This window comes from Polyodon spathula, chromosome 31 (assembly GCF_017654505.1).
Source record: "Polyodon spathula isolate WHYD16114869_AA chromosome 31, ASM1765450v1, whole genome shotgun sequence".
In the NCBI taxonomy this organism is placed as follows: domain Eukaryota; kingdom Metazoa; phylum Chordata; class Actinopteri; order Acipenseriformes; family Polyodontidae; genus Polyodon; species Polyodon spathula.
The window spans coordinates 7,354,570-7,374,307 of record NC_054564.1 but is presented as its reverse complement, the minus strand read 5'-3'; the positions used below and the strand labels follow the sequence as shown (position 1 = coordinate 7,374,307).

At 45.6% G+C, this 19,738-nt stretch overlaps 1 protein-coding gene across 8 annotated transcripts in view; it reads left to right on the top strand.

Annotated features, from left to right (window-relative positions):
- Nucleotides 1–18,106, top strand: part of aak1b (AP2 associated kinase 1b) — a 33,520-nt gene extending 15,414 nt beyond the window's left edge. For 3 of the 8 annotated variants that reach the window (XM_041233514.1, XM_041233512.1, XM_041233517.1), the window contains 7 exons: nucleotides 559–675; nucleotides 1,455–1,556; nucleotides 3,376–3,480; nucleotides 4,282–4,383; nucleotides 5,240–5,428; nucleotides 6,237–6,347; nucleotides 15,447–18,105. In XM_041233514.1, the coding sequence (XP_041089448.1) occupies nucleotides 559–675; nucleotides 1,455–1,556; nucleotides 3,376–3,480; nucleotides 4,282–4,383; nucleotides 5,240–5,428; nucleotides 6,237–6,347; nucleotides 15,447–16,477 (1,757 nt within the window). In that variant the 3' untranslated portion in view covers nucleotides 16,478–18,105. Of the gene's footprint in view, nucleotides 1–558; nucleotides 676–1,454; nucleotides 1,557–3,375; nucleotides 3,481–4,281; nucleotides 4,384–5,239; nucleotides 5,429–6,236; nucleotides 6,348–8,113; nucleotides 8,260–15,446 lie in introns of those variants that run through there. The other 5 variants (XM_041233513.1, XM_041233520.1, XM_041233515.1 and 2 more) reach the window with 5 other exon arrangements.
- The last annotated feature ends 1,632 nt before the right edge of the window (nucleotides 18,107–19,738 follow it).

Sequence of the window (19,738 nt, the reverse complement as noted above, 5' to 3'; positions counted from 1 at the left end):
CTGTTTTAAGTATTTTTATTCATAGCATAACAGGTTTAAAAGGCACTGCATATCAACAGGACACTCAGTACTGCATTTCCAGCCCCTCCCCACCCCTTGTTCGCTGTATTTATTACATATCTCTTCATAGTCGTGCATACTGATAAATCCTCTCCTGATCACTCGTTTTATCACCAAACTCCTCAATAATGTGATCCAAGTCATTATTTTACTACTATAACATCTCCAAAAGCTCTGCAAATGTCCGTGATATTCTTTGAGCGCTGGATGCGGAAGCAGCTATCTTGTTTGTTTATGTCTGTGTTATCTCTGTGGTGAAGGGACTGTGTCTCTTGCTCAGATCCGCCTTTTATTTATTTTTTGGCTTCTGTCAGCCTCACTCGGCCATTAAAAGCTTTTCTGACGCAAAGGGTTAATTTAGAAAGGCGCACCTGAGCTTGTTACCTGTGCACTGTGGCTAATCAAGCTCTTGGTAAAACCTGGAATGGGTGAATCCGCTATGCAATAGGAGTTTTTATTTCCAGCCCTGGACAGTTAATCAGTTTCTTTCGTATTCAGCAGGCAAGGCTGTGGAGAGGCTCAACACCTCCACAGAGAATCTGATCCCAGGCTTGCAGCCAGCCCCCACCCCTCCTGCAAACAACTTCGGGGCAAAGCCCTTCTCTCCCGGGGCAGGTAGGTACCCGCTGCCGAGGCCTTGTCAATGGGGCCTGTTCTCAGCGTTCATTTAAAGAACAACTTGGAAGCTTTATTTTAGACCTCCCGCCCTCACAGATAAGAGTGTGTGTTACACAGCTGTGTGTGGGTGTTGGTAACGCTGATCCAGTAGTTGGCTGGAATGCTTCACTGCTTGCTGTGTTTTTGGACCGGTTTCACGCAAATAGATGTGGGGTTCGGTAAACTTTTGAAAGTGTTGCTGGAAGTGATCGACACAGCCGGGTTGCGCCTGTGTGTTTTGCTTTCTTCTTGTTTCTGTCTCGGTGCAAAAAATTACTTTGGCATAGAGAAAGCTTGTTAAGTGCTTTTTGGAACGCTGTGTTGTAAATTGCCAAATACTGTATTACAATGCTTTGTGTTTGTGTCTGATTTATATATAGACACACACACGGAGTTGTGGTGTTCTAGACACATTGTTACATTGCTACATTGTTAATTTGTAATGCCCCTGATATTAATAAAGCAGCTACAATGTAGGTGTGCACTGTTTCCCTTTGCATGATACCTCACGAAGTCTGCTGCTTGAATCGGTATGAACAGGGTAATTTCTGCCACCGCGTGCATTTCAAAACGAGTTTGTTCAGATATTTGAGTATTTGCGTTAACTTGCATTGCATTAGTTAAACAAACAAAAAAAACAATTTCTATATATATGTGTATATATTGTATTTTTTAAGTCATTTTGCTTCTTTCTGTCTGTCTGTGGGTCTGTCTGTCTTCTCTCTCTGTCTGCTAAGGGGAGCGATCTGCTGATATTCTTGGTTTGGATTCCAGCCCTCCCCCTTCCCTGCTGTGTGTTCCAGACCCCTTCAACCCTCTCCCACTCTCTGACACTCCAGGTAATGCAATGCTTTAGTACTGGGGGATCCTGCTCTCTGACACTCCAGGTAATGCAATGCTTTAGTACTGGGGGATCCTGCTCTCTGACACTCCAGGTAATGCAATGCTTTAGTACTGGGGGGAGTCCTGCTCTCTAACACTCCAGGTAATGCAATGGGGGGGGAGGAAGAGTGTGAGAGTGCTTTGGTTTATTGTTAAGATTGATTCATGTCCAGACAGCACTTAAGAATTTAACATGGTTCCTTTGTTTGATTCCAATATTCAAGAGTTATCTTCAAGAACACAGAGAGGACTTGGAGCATGTCTTGGTGTCTTTTATATGCCTTCAACAAGCTGTCGGCTAGAAGCTTTGCTTGTTGCCAGCTGGTTATCAATGTCCTAGCAGTGTTCAAACAGCAGCGCGGTTCTTTCATAAACCCTCTACTCTACATTCTTAATGTAGCTGTTTGTTTTTTGCTACACAGACAGAATTTCCTAAAGACAGCTTCCGTCTGCTGAATTCATTTTCCGTCAGTAATACGAAGCCTTGCTTCGTTAATCTCAAGCCCTACAGCACCTAAAGTAATCGCGACAATTTACATCTGCAGAAACTACTGTTATCACGTGACCCCTGTAAGATAATCGGAGCTGTAGAAAACGGATAGAAACGCCTTCACCGATTTCACTTCGGAACAGCCGTACAGACCAAAACCAGCAGGTCACAATGAATGAAGTTGGTGAGGGTTAGGAAACGCGTGTGTTCGGGTTCAAGCACCTGCTGAAATGCAATGAGAAACGAGCAGATTTTTCTGCAGGTTTAACGACAGGAACAGGAGAATCCATTAAAAAGTTACTGATTGACAAAGCTAGACATTTTAGAGCTGCAATTCCGTTGGAATCTGTTGTGACCTGTGACCTTTTCTCCCCCAGCGACGGGGTCGAGCAGAGCGACGGGAACAGGAGTGTCCACTTCCTCCTCTGAAAGTTGCCCCCCCCCCTCAGCCCCACCTGTGCCCCCCTCCCTGTGCCCTACCGCCCCAGTGCCCCCTGTGGACTGTAAGTATCAGGACAGAATAGCTCACTGTCCCCACTGACACGCATGGACTGCTGTAAAGGGCTCTAGCCTTGATTACTAACAGCGATGCCAATGTTCAGTCTTTTGGCATGTATGCGTTTCCCTGGATACTGTGATATATGAAGGCACCGTATACCACACTAATCTCTAACAGAGAGCTGCTCCGATTTTCAAGAAACGTGGTAAGAACGTTCAATTTCTTAGAATATCCAGACAAATAATCCAGTAATTGGTTAGCACTAATAAGGACATTTTTTGATCTCCAGTATTAAGAAGCATGTACTTTGATGTCAGTAGCGCTGCTCTCATTTAGTATCTCTGTGAATCTTGCAACAAGCAGTCGATTCACTGAGGCTGTGTTTCTTTTATGTAGATTTTGCGCGCAGAGTCTAATCCCACAGGAGGGAGAAGGGAGCACTGATGCGAAGAGCTCCCAGTGTGCTTGTTCAGTGACGGTTGAGCTGTGCAAAGCCCTGCTGAAGCCTTTGTGCTCCTGTTAACCTGCTGTGTGCATGGAACAGTTGCACTTTAGTGCCACCTGCTGGATTGAAAAAAAACCGCACTGCCACTTCTAATGCCTTACTTTCATGAGTTAGGGAAAACAATCTTCCTTTTTAAATAAGTTGCACTGTTTCGATTCTGGATTTAACATGAAAGCAAGGCTTTGTGAAGTTACTAACTGCTGCTGGCTTGGCTTTGTCCTTCTTTATTTTACCTTTTTTTTTCTGCTGTCTTTCTTTCTCTCTCTCTCGCTGACCTCTCAGAAAAGCTGATTGAGGGACTCAAATCCCCCGAGCCTCCCTTGCTGCTCCCTGAGCTTTTGCCTCTGGCTGACCCCTTCGGCAGCTCCACAGAGGGCTCCTACAACGGTAACCTGTCTGTCTGTCTGTCTCTGCCTGACCGTGCTTTACATCAAATCACCTGCAGTAGTCCAGGATTCGTGAAACCAGCCCCTAGTGTTCACAGAGGTTAAGGGATAGTGTAGTTGGCTGCACTGCTGCATGCTCAGATCGAATGATCCAGATAGTGTTTCCTCGTGATGTTTCTGCCTGAATTGTGCAGTAAGAGAAGTATTGAGAGCAGAGACTCCGTTAATGGTTCTTGCACGATTTGAGCACAATGCATGCACACACAGTTAGAAACTCTAGCCCTGCACCCAGTCCTGGGTTACAGAACTCCCCTCAAATAAGTATACTGCATATACAGTTTTCAGCAACGACGATGCCTGCAAATAAGTTCTAGTTGCTGCTTTGTCTATTGCCGGGAAGCACTTGCTTTTTCATGAGATGAGAAATGGCCAATCACTGATCCAGTGGCTTCATCAGAAACCTTTGTCAGCTTGACTTGGGGGTTTGATGTTATCGACCTGTTGCACTGTATCTGTCCAGGATAAGCAGCAGCTGTGATTCACATCACTCCTAACGTTAGTCAGGTCTGGTCTTCAAGGACTCCAATGATTCAACATCAACTACAGGGCTAGGTGACCCACTCCCTGTGTCAAATAGTGTCTCCTGCCTGGTCCCAAGTCTGTCTCTGTTTCCTACGGTGTTCTCTGGTCCTGGTTTCTGTGATCATGCTAGGGTTTGTCAGCTCCTGTTTAAGATTGTGAAGACTTCAGTCAAGCCCACTCCTCAATTCTTCTGCTTTATCCTTGGCTCCCTCTCTTGCAGGTAAAGTGGATGCCGTTGTGGACTCTCTGATTCCTGGTCTGGAAGCTCCCCAGGCTCAGAGGCTCCTCTCCCAGACTGACTCGCTGTCCTCCCCCCTCACAGGTGTGTCCCGGGGTAGCTATCGGTGGGGGGGGAGGTTCACTAGGTCCTGTTTTCCCGGCAGTGTTTTTCAAGAAAAATCTCAGGGATGGGGAATGGAGTATCATGAGGAAGTGAAATTGATACCTCAGAGTTGTCTGGATAATATTCTGTCTGGCTGCTGTGAAGGAATGTGGTGAGGGAATCGCGAGAGTATTGGGGAGTAGATATTGCGATAGGGCAGGGGGAGTATTTCTCTTGCAAACTGTAAATGTTGTGTATGTAAGATTTCAGTAACTGTGTTTCTGTGTTTGACTTTGCGTGTGTTTAAAACCTCAGCACTTTCATTCGCTGTGTTCATCTGACACTATCTGAACCCGCTTGTTTTGAATATGAGCGTGTTTATGTTGTGATTGGTATTACTGTGAATTGTTTTGCCCTGTACATAGCGCCCCCCTTCAGGCTGGATGTCGTAATAGCGGATACAGAATTCCAGCGCTGCAATGCTATTAAAACTCAGTGAGAATTAAAATGCATTCCTTTTGCGTATGAGATACTCCTTCGAGTCTTACAACAAAGCCCATTTTGAAGAGCGTGGCCCTCATTTGTTCTGTGTGTGAGCGATCGAGACCAACAACATTGCTGTCCTTTGAAAGCTGTTTCATTGGCTGGGAGATAATCGGCAGCCCTTGAGCAGAGGGTTCGATTTGTGGGTGAATAAAGGGGTGAGGAGCCTCCATTGCTGCAGACTTCCTCCAAGCTTCAAGTTCTGCTTGGGTTTAATTTTATTTCTCCCCCCCTTCTCCCTTTTCCCTTCTTTTCTCCTGAACTCCCCCCCCCCCCCCCCCCCCCCCCCCCACCACCCCCCCCCCCCCCCCAGACACTCTGACTGGGGAGGACTCTCTGCTGGGCTGCTCTCTGCTCCCTCACCCCCCAGTTGCTCCCTCCACTGTCCCTGGCTCTAGCACCCCTGCCCCTGTCCCTTCCCAAGCCCCAGGCACCAGCTCTGGCCTTGGCCTCGGCCTGGATGAATTTGCATCTGTGTCTCTCTCTGCTTCGCTGCAGTCTGGTAAGATATTCTCATTCTCTCTCTGTCTGTCTGTCTCTGTCTCTCTCCTCTCTCTCTCTCTCTCTGTTATTAAGAGTTCTGTTTATTGTGTTTTAATGCAGTTTTAGAGCCCAATTTCTACTCCCGTCCAGAGTGGTGTTTTTAAAGATTATGCTTCAACCTGAAATAGTAAAATAAAGTCCAAAAAAGTGATGTACCAGTGTGTCAGATTGATGGATCTGTTCTTTACCAGCGATCAAGATCCGCCTTTTAGTGGGTAGGCACTGTTAAACTGCTATTTAAAAAATAAAAAACAATTGAAAATATTTATCAGAAAAAGACAAGGCAGTTTGTCATTTTTTCAAGGTGTGGAGCTCTGAAGATGTCTGTCTCTGCTTGCCTGTCACCCTGCACATGGTATACACCAAAATCTTCTCCAGACTTTTTTCATAAACTCCTAGTCTCCCGGAGAGCATTCAGACTGCATTGGGTATAATCCCATCAACCTGTTGATTTTCTACAAGCGTTGCCAATATTCACAATATTGCCAGGACACTTTGTATATGTGCACTTTGTTTTAAACGAGAGGATAGTAAAACGGATGATCTTGCCGTGGGGGTGACAATACACCCTGAAGGGACGTTACAGTTTGCACTCTGGTATCCACCTAAGCTTTATTTTCTTGTTTATGTAACCTGATCAGTTTCCTAGCCTCTTAACTGCCCACTTTCTGTTCCACTGCACTAACCCCCCCGCCTTCCCCTTGTGTGTGTCTCTCTCTCTCTCTCTCTCTCTCTCTCTCTCATATATCTGTCCCTTCTGGCTGCAGACTCCACAAACCTGATTTCAGGGTTTGCTCCTCTTCCTGAAAGCTCTGAGAAAGTGAAGGAAGATGAGTTTGATCCCATCCCAGTGCTCATCTCTAAAAATTCCTCCCAAGGTAAGGCCCAGGACCCCTTATCCCCAACCCCCCCCCCCCCCCCCCCCCCCCCCCCCGAGAGAGAGTGGGAGTGCTCTCGGCAGCCGTGCCCCACGTCGGTGATCCTCTGCTAAAGGGCTCTGATAAAGCGCCTGTCCGATCAAACGGAGAAGTAAGACACAGATTTTGAAAAGTGGGATTTTTTGAAATAGTAAAACGAGGCAGTTTGTCTTTTGTCAAAAGTATTATGGTGCTGGTATCCGGCAACTTGATACATTTCAAAACGGGAAATAATTCTGAACGTTTATTCGATCTACAACAGTACCTGCATTTGTGTTCTATCTGTTTGTCGATTTTTTTACAGTTGTGTGTTTTTTTTTTTTTAAATATTTGCATGTTATTTTGGGCAGTCATTCTTTACGTACCCCTTAGAGAAGCAGAGAACCACCCGTATCCAGTAATCCGATCAGAACTGCCGCCCCTCCAAAAACACACTTGAGCCTGTTTAGTTAAGCAAGAGTACAACTCAGTGAATCATAGTATCTGTTTTAAGAATCTCTGCAACTCCTCTCCAGCCTTATTCCTGCTTGCCCATTCTAGATTTAGTTTCTTGCGAGTGAAACTGGTGTTTTGGTAGTTTCTTTGTTAAAACAGCAATCACACCCTGTCCTGGGTGTCTGTTTACTTCTGACAGTGTCTCTGTGTAAGAATTAATCATTTTGCCTGTTTTTTTTTTTTTTTTTAGCATCAGTTTCTGTTTTTCGCTATATATCAAAACTGCTGCCTGGTCTCTCCCTCTCCCTCCCTCCCTCTCTCGCTTGCTTCAGTTCTTTCTGCCAGTCATGTCTGTCTTAACTGTGGGATTGTTTTCAAAGCTTGGTAATTTTACGTAAATGTTTCCGAACCTATGAAACCGCAAAGCAGTCTACCTCTGCCAGGCTGAAGGCTATGCTCACCTTTTGTACCTGAAGCTCTCTTCGGTGTTTTTTTTTTTCCGGCTTGCGTGTGTCTGCTTTCACAGAGTCGATACATCGCCACCTAGTGACCAAAGACAGACTTGCAGCAAAAGGAGACGCGGTTTTCCAGATTCTGTGCCGCCCGCTACCGTACTCAAGTCCAAGGCTTGTGGTGATGCTTTGTGGGCAGATTTCAGAATCTGGTCCAGAAACTATTAAAGCGGTCTTTAAGAGCTTCCTGAGATTCTTCTTCAGTTGAACTTACACCAAGGTGCTTTTAATTGGACCAACATGGAAGTTGAAAACGCCCAAGCTTTCGATACCACCCTCTGTTGGGTGGATTGGAGAAGAAATCGGGCCGCTCCTGGTGGTCTGAAGCCTTTTGTTCCACCCCTACCCTAAATTCCAAGTTTTAATTTTTCTTTGGGTTGCTGCTGTCCACAGAAACCAGTTGCTGGTAATTGGGTGAGGGTCGCTGGTGTCCATGGGGCTGATTTGCCATACAAAGTGAAACAAGTGGAGAAGCAGCTGCTTGGGTTTGTGATGATCCCTGCTTTTCTTGGACTTTGCGGAGAACAGCGCTCCACACAAATTCAAGCAACCGCTTCTTCAGCACAACTCTTAATCGGTTCATGTAACGATGCTTTTAAAAGCTGGAGCGTTCCGCACTTCGACGACCTGATTGCTGATTCGGCGCATCGGATTTAAAAAAAAAAAAAAAAAAAAAATCTGATGTTTCTCTAAATCTGCTTACCAAGTTTTGAAAACGTGCCCCCCACCCCATCACACTCTGCCCTGTTCTCACACCCTGCTGCTCTCTCGCACGTGCAGGTGGTCATTCGCGCACCAGCAGTGGCAGCTCGGAGTCCAGCCTGCCAACCCTGGCGTGCTCTCTGCTCCTTGTGGACCAGCTGATTGACCTGTAAGGTCTCTCCTCCTCATCATCATCCCTGCGGAGTCTGCTCTTCTTCTTCTTCTTCTTCGAGACGTAGTAGTCGGGCAGTCCCCTCAGAGACGAGAAGAAGAGACAGAAAAAGAGCCCGTCCCCCCACCCCCCCACACCCCCCCACCCCCCCTGCTGACTCTCCGCATGGCCTGCACACAGATCCCTTTGTCTCAGCACCAGGAACGGTTGACTGGTTTGCTGAAATGATCAGGAGCGCAACGGCAATCCGAGCGGCTAAAGAAGGATCGCTGTGATTCACTCCCCGCCCCCCTCTCGCCAAGGATAATAAATTCACCGACAAGCGTTTCCACTAGACTACTTGTAGAGACGCTTGCCGTTGAATTCGTCATGGGAGCTGCTGATTCCTCAATACTCCTGGTCATTTCAATGGTATCATTTAGGGGAGTTGTGAAATCCAGTACTAGTTTCTAACTCTGGTCTCTCTTGGAGTCTGTTGGGTCCTCACACTCACCTGATCCATCCATGCACCTTGTCTGCCCCTCCTTTAACTGCAGTGAGCCTGATTTAGCCTTGACTGAACACAAGTGGAGTTCTGCACTGACTTTGGGGAGCCCGGGGAGGGGGCTAGAGACCAATCTGTAGAAATCTCATTAAGTTCTGTTGATATCTTACTCCTAAATCTGTGTTGTTCCCAATTGCCTGTTCTGTTGTCGTGGCTTCTCTGTCTGTCAGTCCTGCTGTTTTTGCCTTTATGGTAATCTTCTAGGGCAGTGGCCCTTCGGCCCAGCTTGTGGTCAGGTGATCGTCCGCAGGTTTCTGATTTGGTCTGTTTTAAATAATCTGTTTCCATTGGCTAGCCGACACTCTGAGACAAGCCAGTAAGAGTCGAGTAAGCAAATGTATTGGCCAGAGCATTTAGTTTGATGCAAGTTTTGTTTCACCGGTGAAGGCATTTTCCAAAGCATTTGTCTACTTCAGTTTTGTAGTTATTGGAAGAACTGGTCAAAACGTAGCAAGTTACAATAGCTGCTCAATGGAAAAGCATTGCCCTACAATTGTCAAGGCTTGGTGTTTCCTGATCTGGTGGGACTACATTACCCACATTCCCCCACTAGTCCTTACCATTCCAACAATACCCACATTCCATATCTCACATTACCCACAATCCTCTCTGCCCATTCCACCATATACATTTTCCTTCTCTCTCTCTCTCTCTCTCTCTCTCTCTCTCTCTACAAATAGCCAGTGCATCATTCTCCTGTTTCATTCTGTGTTTCTAAACCAAACAATTCCTTGAAACCAAAACTCACGCTGGTGTTCATGTTGTCCGTTTTTGCTTTTGACTTATCCAGTTGGGGAGAGATGCTTGTGTAATCTTGCAGCAGTTAACGGCCTCTGTGCTGCAGTAGGCTCTGAAGCAAAGCAGCTTCTGTGAGCATTGGAGGGGAGTGGGGTCTAAACACGACAATCTGTGCTTAACGGGTTAAAAAAAAAAAAAAAAAAAAAACTATCGAATGTCCCTCAACCAGCTGTAAGAAGCAAACTTACATTTTCAATCCACGTTTTCTTGTAGGTTCTGCTTTGCGGAGTCACAAACACAGAGACTTGTCCTGTCGATTTGTAATGACCGGTTTCTGTAGACGGTAAGGTGTGTGCGGATAGTCATGCTCGAGTCGCTGTTGCCTTTTAAGAAGTATTTATCGGCTGGTATTAAATCAAATCCATTCATGGTTGGTTTTCAAAACAAGACAAGCAGCCCCTTTCCTTTACAATTAGGTACCAGTCGATTGGCGATTTTAACCTCTCTCCGAGGGTTAAAAGCCATTTTTTTGGAAGCAAGTTTTCCTCGTCTGCAGCTCTGACGTGTTTGCTGCGCAATCCAGGGAAAGAGATTCCTTTTGGGTGAGGGAAGGACAGCTTCTCTCTTTTCTGAAATCAGCACATTAATAAGCGATGTGTTGATTAGCTGCTCTGCTTTAGCATTGATAAGGGGGAACAGTATGCACACAAGGTGGCAGTACTCAGTGCAAAGGCATATGCAGTTGGCACTTTTTTAAAGGGGAAAAAAAAGGTGTCTCAATTTCTGGGTCGGTTCTGTTGTCCTGTACGGGTCGGACCAGGATAGACCCAGTCCTGTAATTTGGTTACATTCCTTCATCTTAATATTTTATTATTTTTAATAAGCGGATGGGAAGCACTTCATCCCAGAAACAGTCCTTTACCCTTGGTGTATAAATCAACGATCCAGACTCCTGTTTTCCCTTTAAAAGTGAATACAGACGGAAATACTAAATAACAATGAATAAATAAATACATAAATGACTAAATAGTGTTAAGCAACTTTCAGCTATCACAGTAAGAATAAATGTGAATATATAGATAGAATGATATAGAGTGAATGTAAGAGTTGGCATCAATATAGTTTATATATATATATAAATATTATATTATAGATTTAAGACTTCTTTTCCTGTGACTTCTAGAGTGTAACAATGGTTTCTTATTTTGTCAAATCTGTACCTCTCTCTCTCTCTCTCTCTCTCTCGTCTCTCTCTCTCTCTCTCTCTCTCTCTCTCTCTGTGTCTGGGAGGGCAGTGATACAGAATTTCCAAATGATCGACCTGCATACTGATGCTTTGTTTCATCTGCTGTATAAAATATCATTATTTCGGAAGTAGGGGAGGGGGCGACCTGGAGCTCTTAAAAACCCATTTAATTCCAGACCCATACATTTGTTGCATTTTGGTCTCGTTTTCAAACCCTGGTTTCATGGCAACAAACATGTTAAGCTTTGAACTTCTAGCTGCTGTATGTGTTGCTTTGTACTGTAGGGGGGTGCTGTTGAGCCTGGTAACTTGGAGAACTGCGAACTCAAAGGATTATAAACCAGATTGACGTGTGTCTGCTTGTGTTTTAATGATGGACCCGGTGGTTCCAAAACTTTAGTTTTATTATTTTTCAAGAGTCATTGCAAATACAGTACAGATTACTAATCAAGACTGCGATCAGGGCGATTCTGCAATTGCAGAGCTTGACAGCGCCCCCTACTGCCCTGAGCCGATGTATCGCTGTGTTTGATCTGTTGGTTTAACTAATGCATCTAATATTACAGTAAAAGTTCTCCAACAGGGCTGGGTTGAGAGGTGGTAGCTGGTTGGTGTGGTTGGAAAAACTCGGCATTGCAGAGCAGTTTGAGGCATTGCAGGTAATTTTAGATTTGCCTTCTCTTTAAACAGATATACGCAAATTAAGTGCACAGCAAGAACGTGGGCCTGTCAAACTGCTCTGAAATGGAAGTCTTTCTCGATCTCGGCGTAAAGTTTAAGTGACCATAGCCATTCATGGATTCTGTGGCTAGCAAAATAAAAAGGCCAAGATGTTTTTTTAACTTATTAAATAAAAAAAAAAAAAAGGTTGCCAGTCCCTGAGCCTGACACAATGGCATGCGATACGCAGTAGTCATTTTTTTTTTTTTTCATGTTTGATTTGGAAGTAGTGGGAGTGTGTAGGTCAGATTTATCATTGAAGGCCTATGCTTCTACTGCACTTGGATTATAAAACTTCACGAAAGTGTTCTGGTGTGAAGGGAGAAGGCAGGACTGGCTGTCCTGGCATGGTTGCTGTCCCTTCCTGGAGGTGTTTCAGGGAGCTTTGTGAGATTGTGGCACACGACCATAGATTACAGTGCAGTTCAGCACGACCCAGACCTGTCCATCTCCTTGTGTATCCAGGAGGTGAGCCCCATTGTGCTGTGCTGTTTGATTTGCAAGGGGCTCCTGAAAGAGTCATGCTGTCTCGCTCAGTTAGACATGTGACAGTTACATTGTAAAAGTTGTGATCTACAATCCTCCTCTAAAGAGCTTTGTACTATTTCGATCTGCTCCGTAACTGTTTGCCGAAGATCATTTCAAAATTTATAAACCTGATCTTCGGCGTTTCTCTGCAGTCCTGCCTCGTTCTCGTCCTGAAACGCTGACCGTCCGCAGGGAAATGACGCGGTTATCTTTTTATAATTTCAGTGTGCATTATAGTCGTTCATGTGCGTCAGTTTCTGTGGTGGGGTGAGGATGATGACGGGAGTTTTTATTCCTGATGTCCTGTCCTCAAGTCTTGTTCAGAGGGCTTCAGTCAGTCTGGGCGTCACTTACCTGGGGTGCCCAATGTTTTCAAATACTTACTTATTTACTCTCTTCTGTATTTCTGAGAGCCAACTATTTCAATATATTCTAGTATAGAGAACTCTGTGTGTACTGGGGATCTGACAGCCAGCTAATTGTACAGTTAGTGTATATTGTCTGACAGGCAGTTTATTAAACATAGGTTTTGGTTTTGATTTATTTTTTTGTGTTTTAAGAGGCTGGAGTCCACGTGATGGACACACACGTTACATTTCCAGCAGACGCAGATTTTAAATCCGTCAGTTTGAAGTAAGAACCCGGACTCCAGCCTCTCCCCTTTTTTTCAAAAAGCTGCACTATAATTGGCTGCTGCAGAACCACTCTGCTCCCTTCACTTTACACGTCTGTCCCAAGCGTTACTGCCGAGCGCACCACACCAACTCCAGCGACCCGCTCTCTGGTGCCAGCAATGCGCGGGGAAGCACTGTGATACTTTGGAAGTAGACTTAAATAATTCAAACACTACAGCTGAATGATCTGTAGTAAATAAGTGACTAGTGCAAATGTATATGCGGCCGAATCTCCGTCATCAGAACTGCAGTGTTGTCTTATAATGACTTTCCCAATCCAGGATAACTCCTGAAGAAAGATATAACGCAACCTCTTTGCCTTTTTAAATCTGGAACCTGCAGCACTGAGCTGTGGGGTAGATACCAGAGATTGAGGGTTGAATGGTGTATCCTCCGCGACAGCAGGGCAGAAAAGCCAAGGACTTCTCGACATTTGGATAATCTGGGTTTGGATAATGGGGGTTTTCTTGTAAAGGGATGACCCAAATGATTGCAAGAAGTCTTGAAGGCAGTTGCAATGCCTCTGCCTCCCTCCCTCCCCTATTCTGTGTTGCCCCTCCCTCTTCTCTCCTCTGTACAGTGAGTTTCTAGCAGGTTTCTGTGTGGCTCACCTATGCAATCCTAGTGGTTTTTATTAGACACCGTGCTGTTTGCAGTAGAGGTCTAGCCTTGCCGGTAGATTTACTTACTCTTGTGTTACCCGTGACAATGTTACTCAGTGTGTTTAAAAACAAATCCATCAGTTCTGCCAGTCCCTGGTGTGGAATAATGTATAATTCAATGTGTACCTTCTCTATTTTTATTAAACGACCAAAAGAAAAAAAAAAAGAAAGCGTTCAATAAACCTGTACATGTGAATGAAAAAGCTGCTGTTGGTCGTTTTTGTATGCTTTTATTCACCCGGAGAACCGTACAAAGGGGACTGTGCAAGGGCAGTGTGTCACGTGGGTGTTATACCATTGGGTGATGAAGGTGATGCATTGCTTAACTGCTGTCTGCCCTTCCTACAGTTCATGCAAAAACATTTTTATCGGCGTCGGATAGAGCCCAGCAGCGCAATGGCAGCAGGGATGGAAGTAAGACTCCAGTTGCATAGCAGTTTCACAGATTTCCAGGTTTTACTACGAGCTTGACTAGCCAGTATGTGTGTGCTGGTAACAAGTGCAGGCGTGTCTTACAAAAGTCAAACGGGAGTCTTTCCATCTCCATGGTCTGTTAGCTTGCTGCCAGGTGAGCTCTGCACTGGATAGGTTGTCCAGCACAGTAGTGACCAAGACACCAAGAACGAATTGTCTGTATATCAGAGCTACAGCCACAACCGCCTGTAAATACTCACACATACATGCACACAGCAGTCTAATTTTCAGTGTAAGCTATAGCAGATTGTTCAGTAAAGATTTTTTTATTAAAGCAATATGGGGACGTGGATTAGATTGCTGCAGGATTTAGTTCCGCCAGCGTTGGGATTATTTCGATGGACCCCCGCAACAGTCTCCTCTTTGGATCTCTCCAGTGGACCTCTCTGTCTCGCTCTTACTAACTCCTGTCCTGATCTGCGCTGGCTAACCTCCTCCTTCTCCCTCCTGCTGCTCACAAGGTAATGATCTCTTTCACTCCGGTCCTGTCTGTCTCTGTCTGTCTGTCTCATCTTTTTACTTTCAAATCTGCATTGTGAAGTGATGCTCCGTTTGCACAGGCAAACTAAAGAATCCGGTGCATCTTGACGAGGCAGATGTTTCTTAAAGGAATGAAACTAATTTGAACACTGATACCAGCCAGAGGCGATGCCAGGTCTCTGGAGGATTGCGGCTGTTAGAGTTGCTGCGTTCTTTACAGGAACTTTAACACGAGCCCCCCTCCCGTTCTCAGTCTTCTGTGGCGTTCAGTTTAGCAGAGCCTGTACGATTTGGAACCCGCATCGTCAGGAACCTGTTTGTTTAGGATCCAGATGCTCTAAAATTTACATTTTGATTTGACAGGGTTGTTTTCTGAGCTTAGTAAAGGTACTGAAGTATATTTTTCATGCTTTTGTGTGTTTTTTTTATAACCTAAATGTGTTTTGTTTTGCTCAAGTTAACGAATGTTCAGGTAAATGTGCACATCATGTGACTTTTGTTTTTCTGTAACAGATTTGCTCACCCTAAATTTACCAAGCTTTAAAAATAGCCCCCCCCCCCTTTCATAGCATACTAGTTTCATAGTATGCTATGAAACTCTGTCTGCATAAAAACCTCTGGGTCAGTAATCGGGGATATAGAAAGCATAGACACCGGTGTGTGAAAATGCTTTGTGCTTTAATCGTTGTAATTTGTCGTGATGTGTTCTTCTGCATGCTGTGTTGTGTTTGTTGTTTGTGGTGTGGTCCTGGTGGTGGTTCTGTATTTTTCCAGGGGATATGTTTGTGGTCGATGTGCCCTTTTTATATGTCTGCACTGTTTTCCCGTACACACCAAATCGACACCTCCGGATTGGTTTAGGCAGTGCTTAATAATTTGAAGACGTCTGTGCTAGTTCTATTTTTTTGCTCCATAGAACACCATAACCAACTTGAAGAATGAAGCATCTGTACCTGCAGATTAACAAGCACAGCTTTTGATTAGAGTCAACGTCTGCACTGAGGGCTTCAGTTCTGTGTGCATAGTCAGGCTGCACTGTGGAGATTGAGATTTGGCTACTTTACAGGATACAGGAGGCTGTGAAAAGCTGGCGCAATAAACCAGGCTTCCACACAGTTTCATAACCCCCATCCAGACTCCAGCCTAACGCCAGGTCTTGTCCTTCTCTTGCAGGCTTGCAGCTGGAGCAGAACGGGTACCTGGGGCTGACCCTGGATAGCCACGGCATCCCCAGCCGAGAGGCCCCGACTCTGGGGTACAGCAGCCTGAACCACGCGGAGGGCCTGCAGATCCAGAGGGACCCCTCCAGGGCCAGTGCCTTCCACTCCAGCGAGGAGGACAGTGAGGAGGATGAGAAGGAGGGAGAGGGCTCCGAGGGAGGCAGGGGGGAAGGGGCTCCCTTGGACTGCAGTGGCTCCCAGCCATTGCTGACAGACTCCTCGGACGAAGCAGATGCTTCGGAGCAGAGAGGGAGAGGGGAGGGCCGGGAGCAGAGAGGGAGAGGGGAGGGCCGGGAGCCCCAGCAGCCAGACCTCCTCTTGCTTGACGGGGATCCTTCCGCTGTGGTTTCGCTGTCGACAGAATTCTCCTTGGTGTTGTTCGGGGGAGGAGGCGCAGCGGCGGCTGGCAGCGAAGAAGATGTTTTCACCTCGGCTCCTTTCAGGAACTCCAGGGGAGCGGAGAGCAAGGATGTGTTCCAGAGCGCCCCTTTCCCTCGCCCAGCCACCGCAGACCCCCAGCCGGCAGACGAATTTGACGTCTTCCTCCGTGCCCCTTTCGGAAGGAAGAACCAGCTGCACGGAACCGGCTCTGGCTACCACCAATCCGGCCAGCCCCTGCCTTACCCCATCCCAATGCAGCACGCCACCTCCTTCACCACTCCTCTCCCTCGCCCTGGCGCCACAACCCAGCTGGCGGAGTGCTCCGCGCCGGCCCCCAGCGCCGTGATTCGGGCTCACGCCCTCCCCCCCCAGGTGGCCCCCAAGCCCTTCCGCCCCCAAGCTCTCGCCAAGTACTCCCGGCACCACGCCCCCCCCGATGAGGCCGTGGCGCAGCAGCCCATGGTGACCCACCACGCGGTCTCCAACGTGGCCCGCCAGCCCGCCCCCGTGGCGCCTCTGCACTCCTGGACTTCCGAAGTCTGCGCATCCGACCCCTTCATCTCGGCGCCTTTCCCCTTCAAAGCTCCCAAGGAGAAGCCCTAGATAAGAGTGTGTTCAGACTTCTTGATTTCAAGATCTTGCAGCCCGCTAAATAATTCCACACGCGCGTCGCTATCAAGGTATCGAACAGGTGGTCTTGAGAGAGATCTGCGTTTTCACGAACATGTCTTTACATTTTAATATCCTGGTTCTGCCCAAGGTTAAAGACCGCTCTGTTTGCAGGGTTTGCTTTCTCGTAGTCCTGTTTGTAACCAATCGGCTACTTCCCACTAATGACTGACGTTCTTTGCAGCTGGTAAGACGCTGCTGAGGTGAAACAGCCCAGGAAGTGCAACAGATTTTGTGGAAGGGAAGGCAAGCAAACTCAGAAAGGGGAAGGGGGGGGGTGGGGGGAATCCATCAAGAATGGCGCCCCCTGTGACAATTCTATTGTTTCATGTGAACTGCAGCATGCAATCGTACCCCCCAATACACTACATTGACCTGATTGTGATCTGCAGGCTTGCTCCTTATGGTTTCCTGTCAAGTGTTTTTTACATTGTGGTTTGTTGTTTGCACATTGAGTAGGGCTTGTTGTTTCTAAACCCATTTACAGGGTTGTATTGGGTATTATAGGACAGTAACGCCTTTTAAAGTCTGTTTCATTTTTTGCCACATTTTTTCAGCTCTTTACCAGGTCAGATCTGACACAGCCAGTGCCGGGTGCAATTCCTGGCTTTCAATTTCCAATTCCTTTTTAAAATCAATTTCCAATTCCAGTGCCTGCAAAAGGAATTGATGTTTTAGAGACGCGGTCGCTGGTGTGATTCTGTTCAGCTGCTTTCGTTTCATTGGCTAACGGTGTCTTGCGTTTCAGTTGCTTGCCGCCACTGTGAGAGGCTCATTTTTAACAGAATACTTCCGCTTGCAATTTTGGTCAGCGATGTGCTGGAAGTGATTTAAAAGGGGGTGGGAATTGGAATTGGGAATTTTAAAAATGGATGTGGAATTGAGAAATCGAGAATTGACCCCCATCCTTGAATACAACACTATAGAAGACAAACTCCACTGCCTGCTGATTTCCTGATCAAGTCTACCTTGTCAGGAATCTGGCCTACAGCACAGGTAGTGAATCTCAAGCAAGAAAACTAAGTGCACTTTTAAGACTCTGTTGTATTTCTATGCAAGGTTTCAGCAATGTCACTAAAATAAACCATGCAGATCCTTTCAGCGGCTCGAGAGACCAGGGCAATGCTGGTGCCTTTTGCATTTGTGATTTTGTATTGTACTGCAGCTCAGTGTAACTGTGTTTGTTTGACACTGTAGTTTTATTGCAAATGCAGGTTTTCAGACTCCTCCTGTTTTTTGTGGGTTTTTTTTAATTTTTCTTATTTGATTTAGTATTTTTTTTCTGCAAGAGCAAGCTCCCATAATGTTCAAGGGAGTTGCTTTGCAGAAGGACAGTGCTGTGTGTGTTTGTGTGTCATCCTCTTCTGTTACATTAACACTAAGGCACCTTTCTCCGTGGGACCTCCCTCCCTCCTGTTTTTTTTAGAAGGCTCTTGTTTTATTATCTTGAAATACTTGATTTACAAAAAGCACTTGACCTTGTTAAGTACTGTTATTGCAAACTGTGTAGAATAAGAAAGTCGGCTAGTAAATAAAATAAACAAGAAAATAAGATAACATTGCTGTTGTGTCTTTAATTCAACGACCTTGTTTAAAAAAAAAAAAAAAAAACAAAGTTGAGAATGGCTCCTTTTTGTCTGGACGCCCCCCGGTGGATATCTGTCTCTACTACACCGCCAGAAGGGTATATGAAACTTTTGGAAAGCAGACACAAAGTTTAATCGTTGAATAGTCTTATTGCACTAAAATATTTCATGAGGTAATGTCATTTTTTTAAATGAATAAAATAGTTTGAGAATAAAGTATCCAACAGCAAGCCTGAACAGTTAGCAAACCTATTTATTTACCTAGTCATTTAGCTAAGCTGTAAACTCTCGTTAGACTTCAGTGCTCTTGGTAAGATATTAAAATGCCGAACCAAAAAAAAAAAAAAAAGTAATTTACCTCTGCTTAGCGAATTATTTTTCCGATGACGCAAGTTGCCCCTCTAGGGAAGGCATTGTGGGTATGAGAGTGCCCCTCACAAAGATGGCGTCCCGCAGGCTGTTTGCACGCCTTGCAAAACTGACATCTGTTGCCGTCAAACCAACGCGGTGAGTTTCCAAAATGCTGCTTTTCAAAGTCGTGTGGACGTGTCCTGTTCGGTTTTAACCCGGAAAGCCCGTGTAAAGCACACGGGATCGCGTCAGTTTTCACGTTGCATAAGGAAGTTGTTATTTGTGCAGGTATTGGCGTTTGTGTGTGTTTATCTCTGCTCGCCAAATACTTTCTCATCTCATGTTATTTTTAATCCATGATGTTATTTTGCTGTCAATTTCCAAAGACTGCCCCGGTTTTGTTGGTCTCGTTTGTTATTAAAACTCAGAAGACGTTCGACCTTCATTGACTGTCCCCAGTTTGACGTGCCGCACTATAGATCAATGATAAACACCATCTCAGTCAAATGAAAAGCACTGCCATGCTCCCGAGGAGGCTGTAATAATGTTTTTATATTCGTGTAACTGTTGGGTTATTATTAGGTTGAATATCTCGATAAAACCAATAGGTTTTGCTAACCAGTTAATGGAGGTTTGTGTCTAAACGTGTTGCATTTACAACAGCCTGGCTGTGTTCAAGATGCGTGTGTGCTTCTTTCAGATCCTCCCCCGCTTCACTGATTGGGCGCCGGTATTACTCTGGGATTACCTTGAATCCACAGCATGCAAACCCCAGGAGACTGCAGCTCCTCCAGCCAGCTTCACGTGTTCCAGGTAGGGGAGTCATTGCTGTACACAGGGAGTTGCTTGCACTACCCTGGACTCCGTCCAGCCGCAACACCTAGAACAGGTGAGCGAAGTCACATGTCTGATTGTCAGCAGCCCCCTGGATGCAGCGCAAAGAGCATTAGGAGCCTGCTTCTATCGCTGCTTCAAGAAGGTGGAGTCAGGTGCTTTGTGGAAACGAGACAAATTGCCCATTTATGTGTGGTTAGAATATCAGTATAGAAATAAAATGGGGATTTGTCTAAATTCTGGTTAAGGAAAAATCTATTTTAGTGGTGTTAGGACTACACTATAGAGGCCACTGTAAGGTACATATACAGAGATGTATCGCAAAACATTTGCTGGGTTGTTGATAAATTTTTGATAAGGTCACTTTTGTCATTTTAAATAAATTTCAAGCAAAGTTTGTTCAAGTATTGCAAGATTTGTCCTA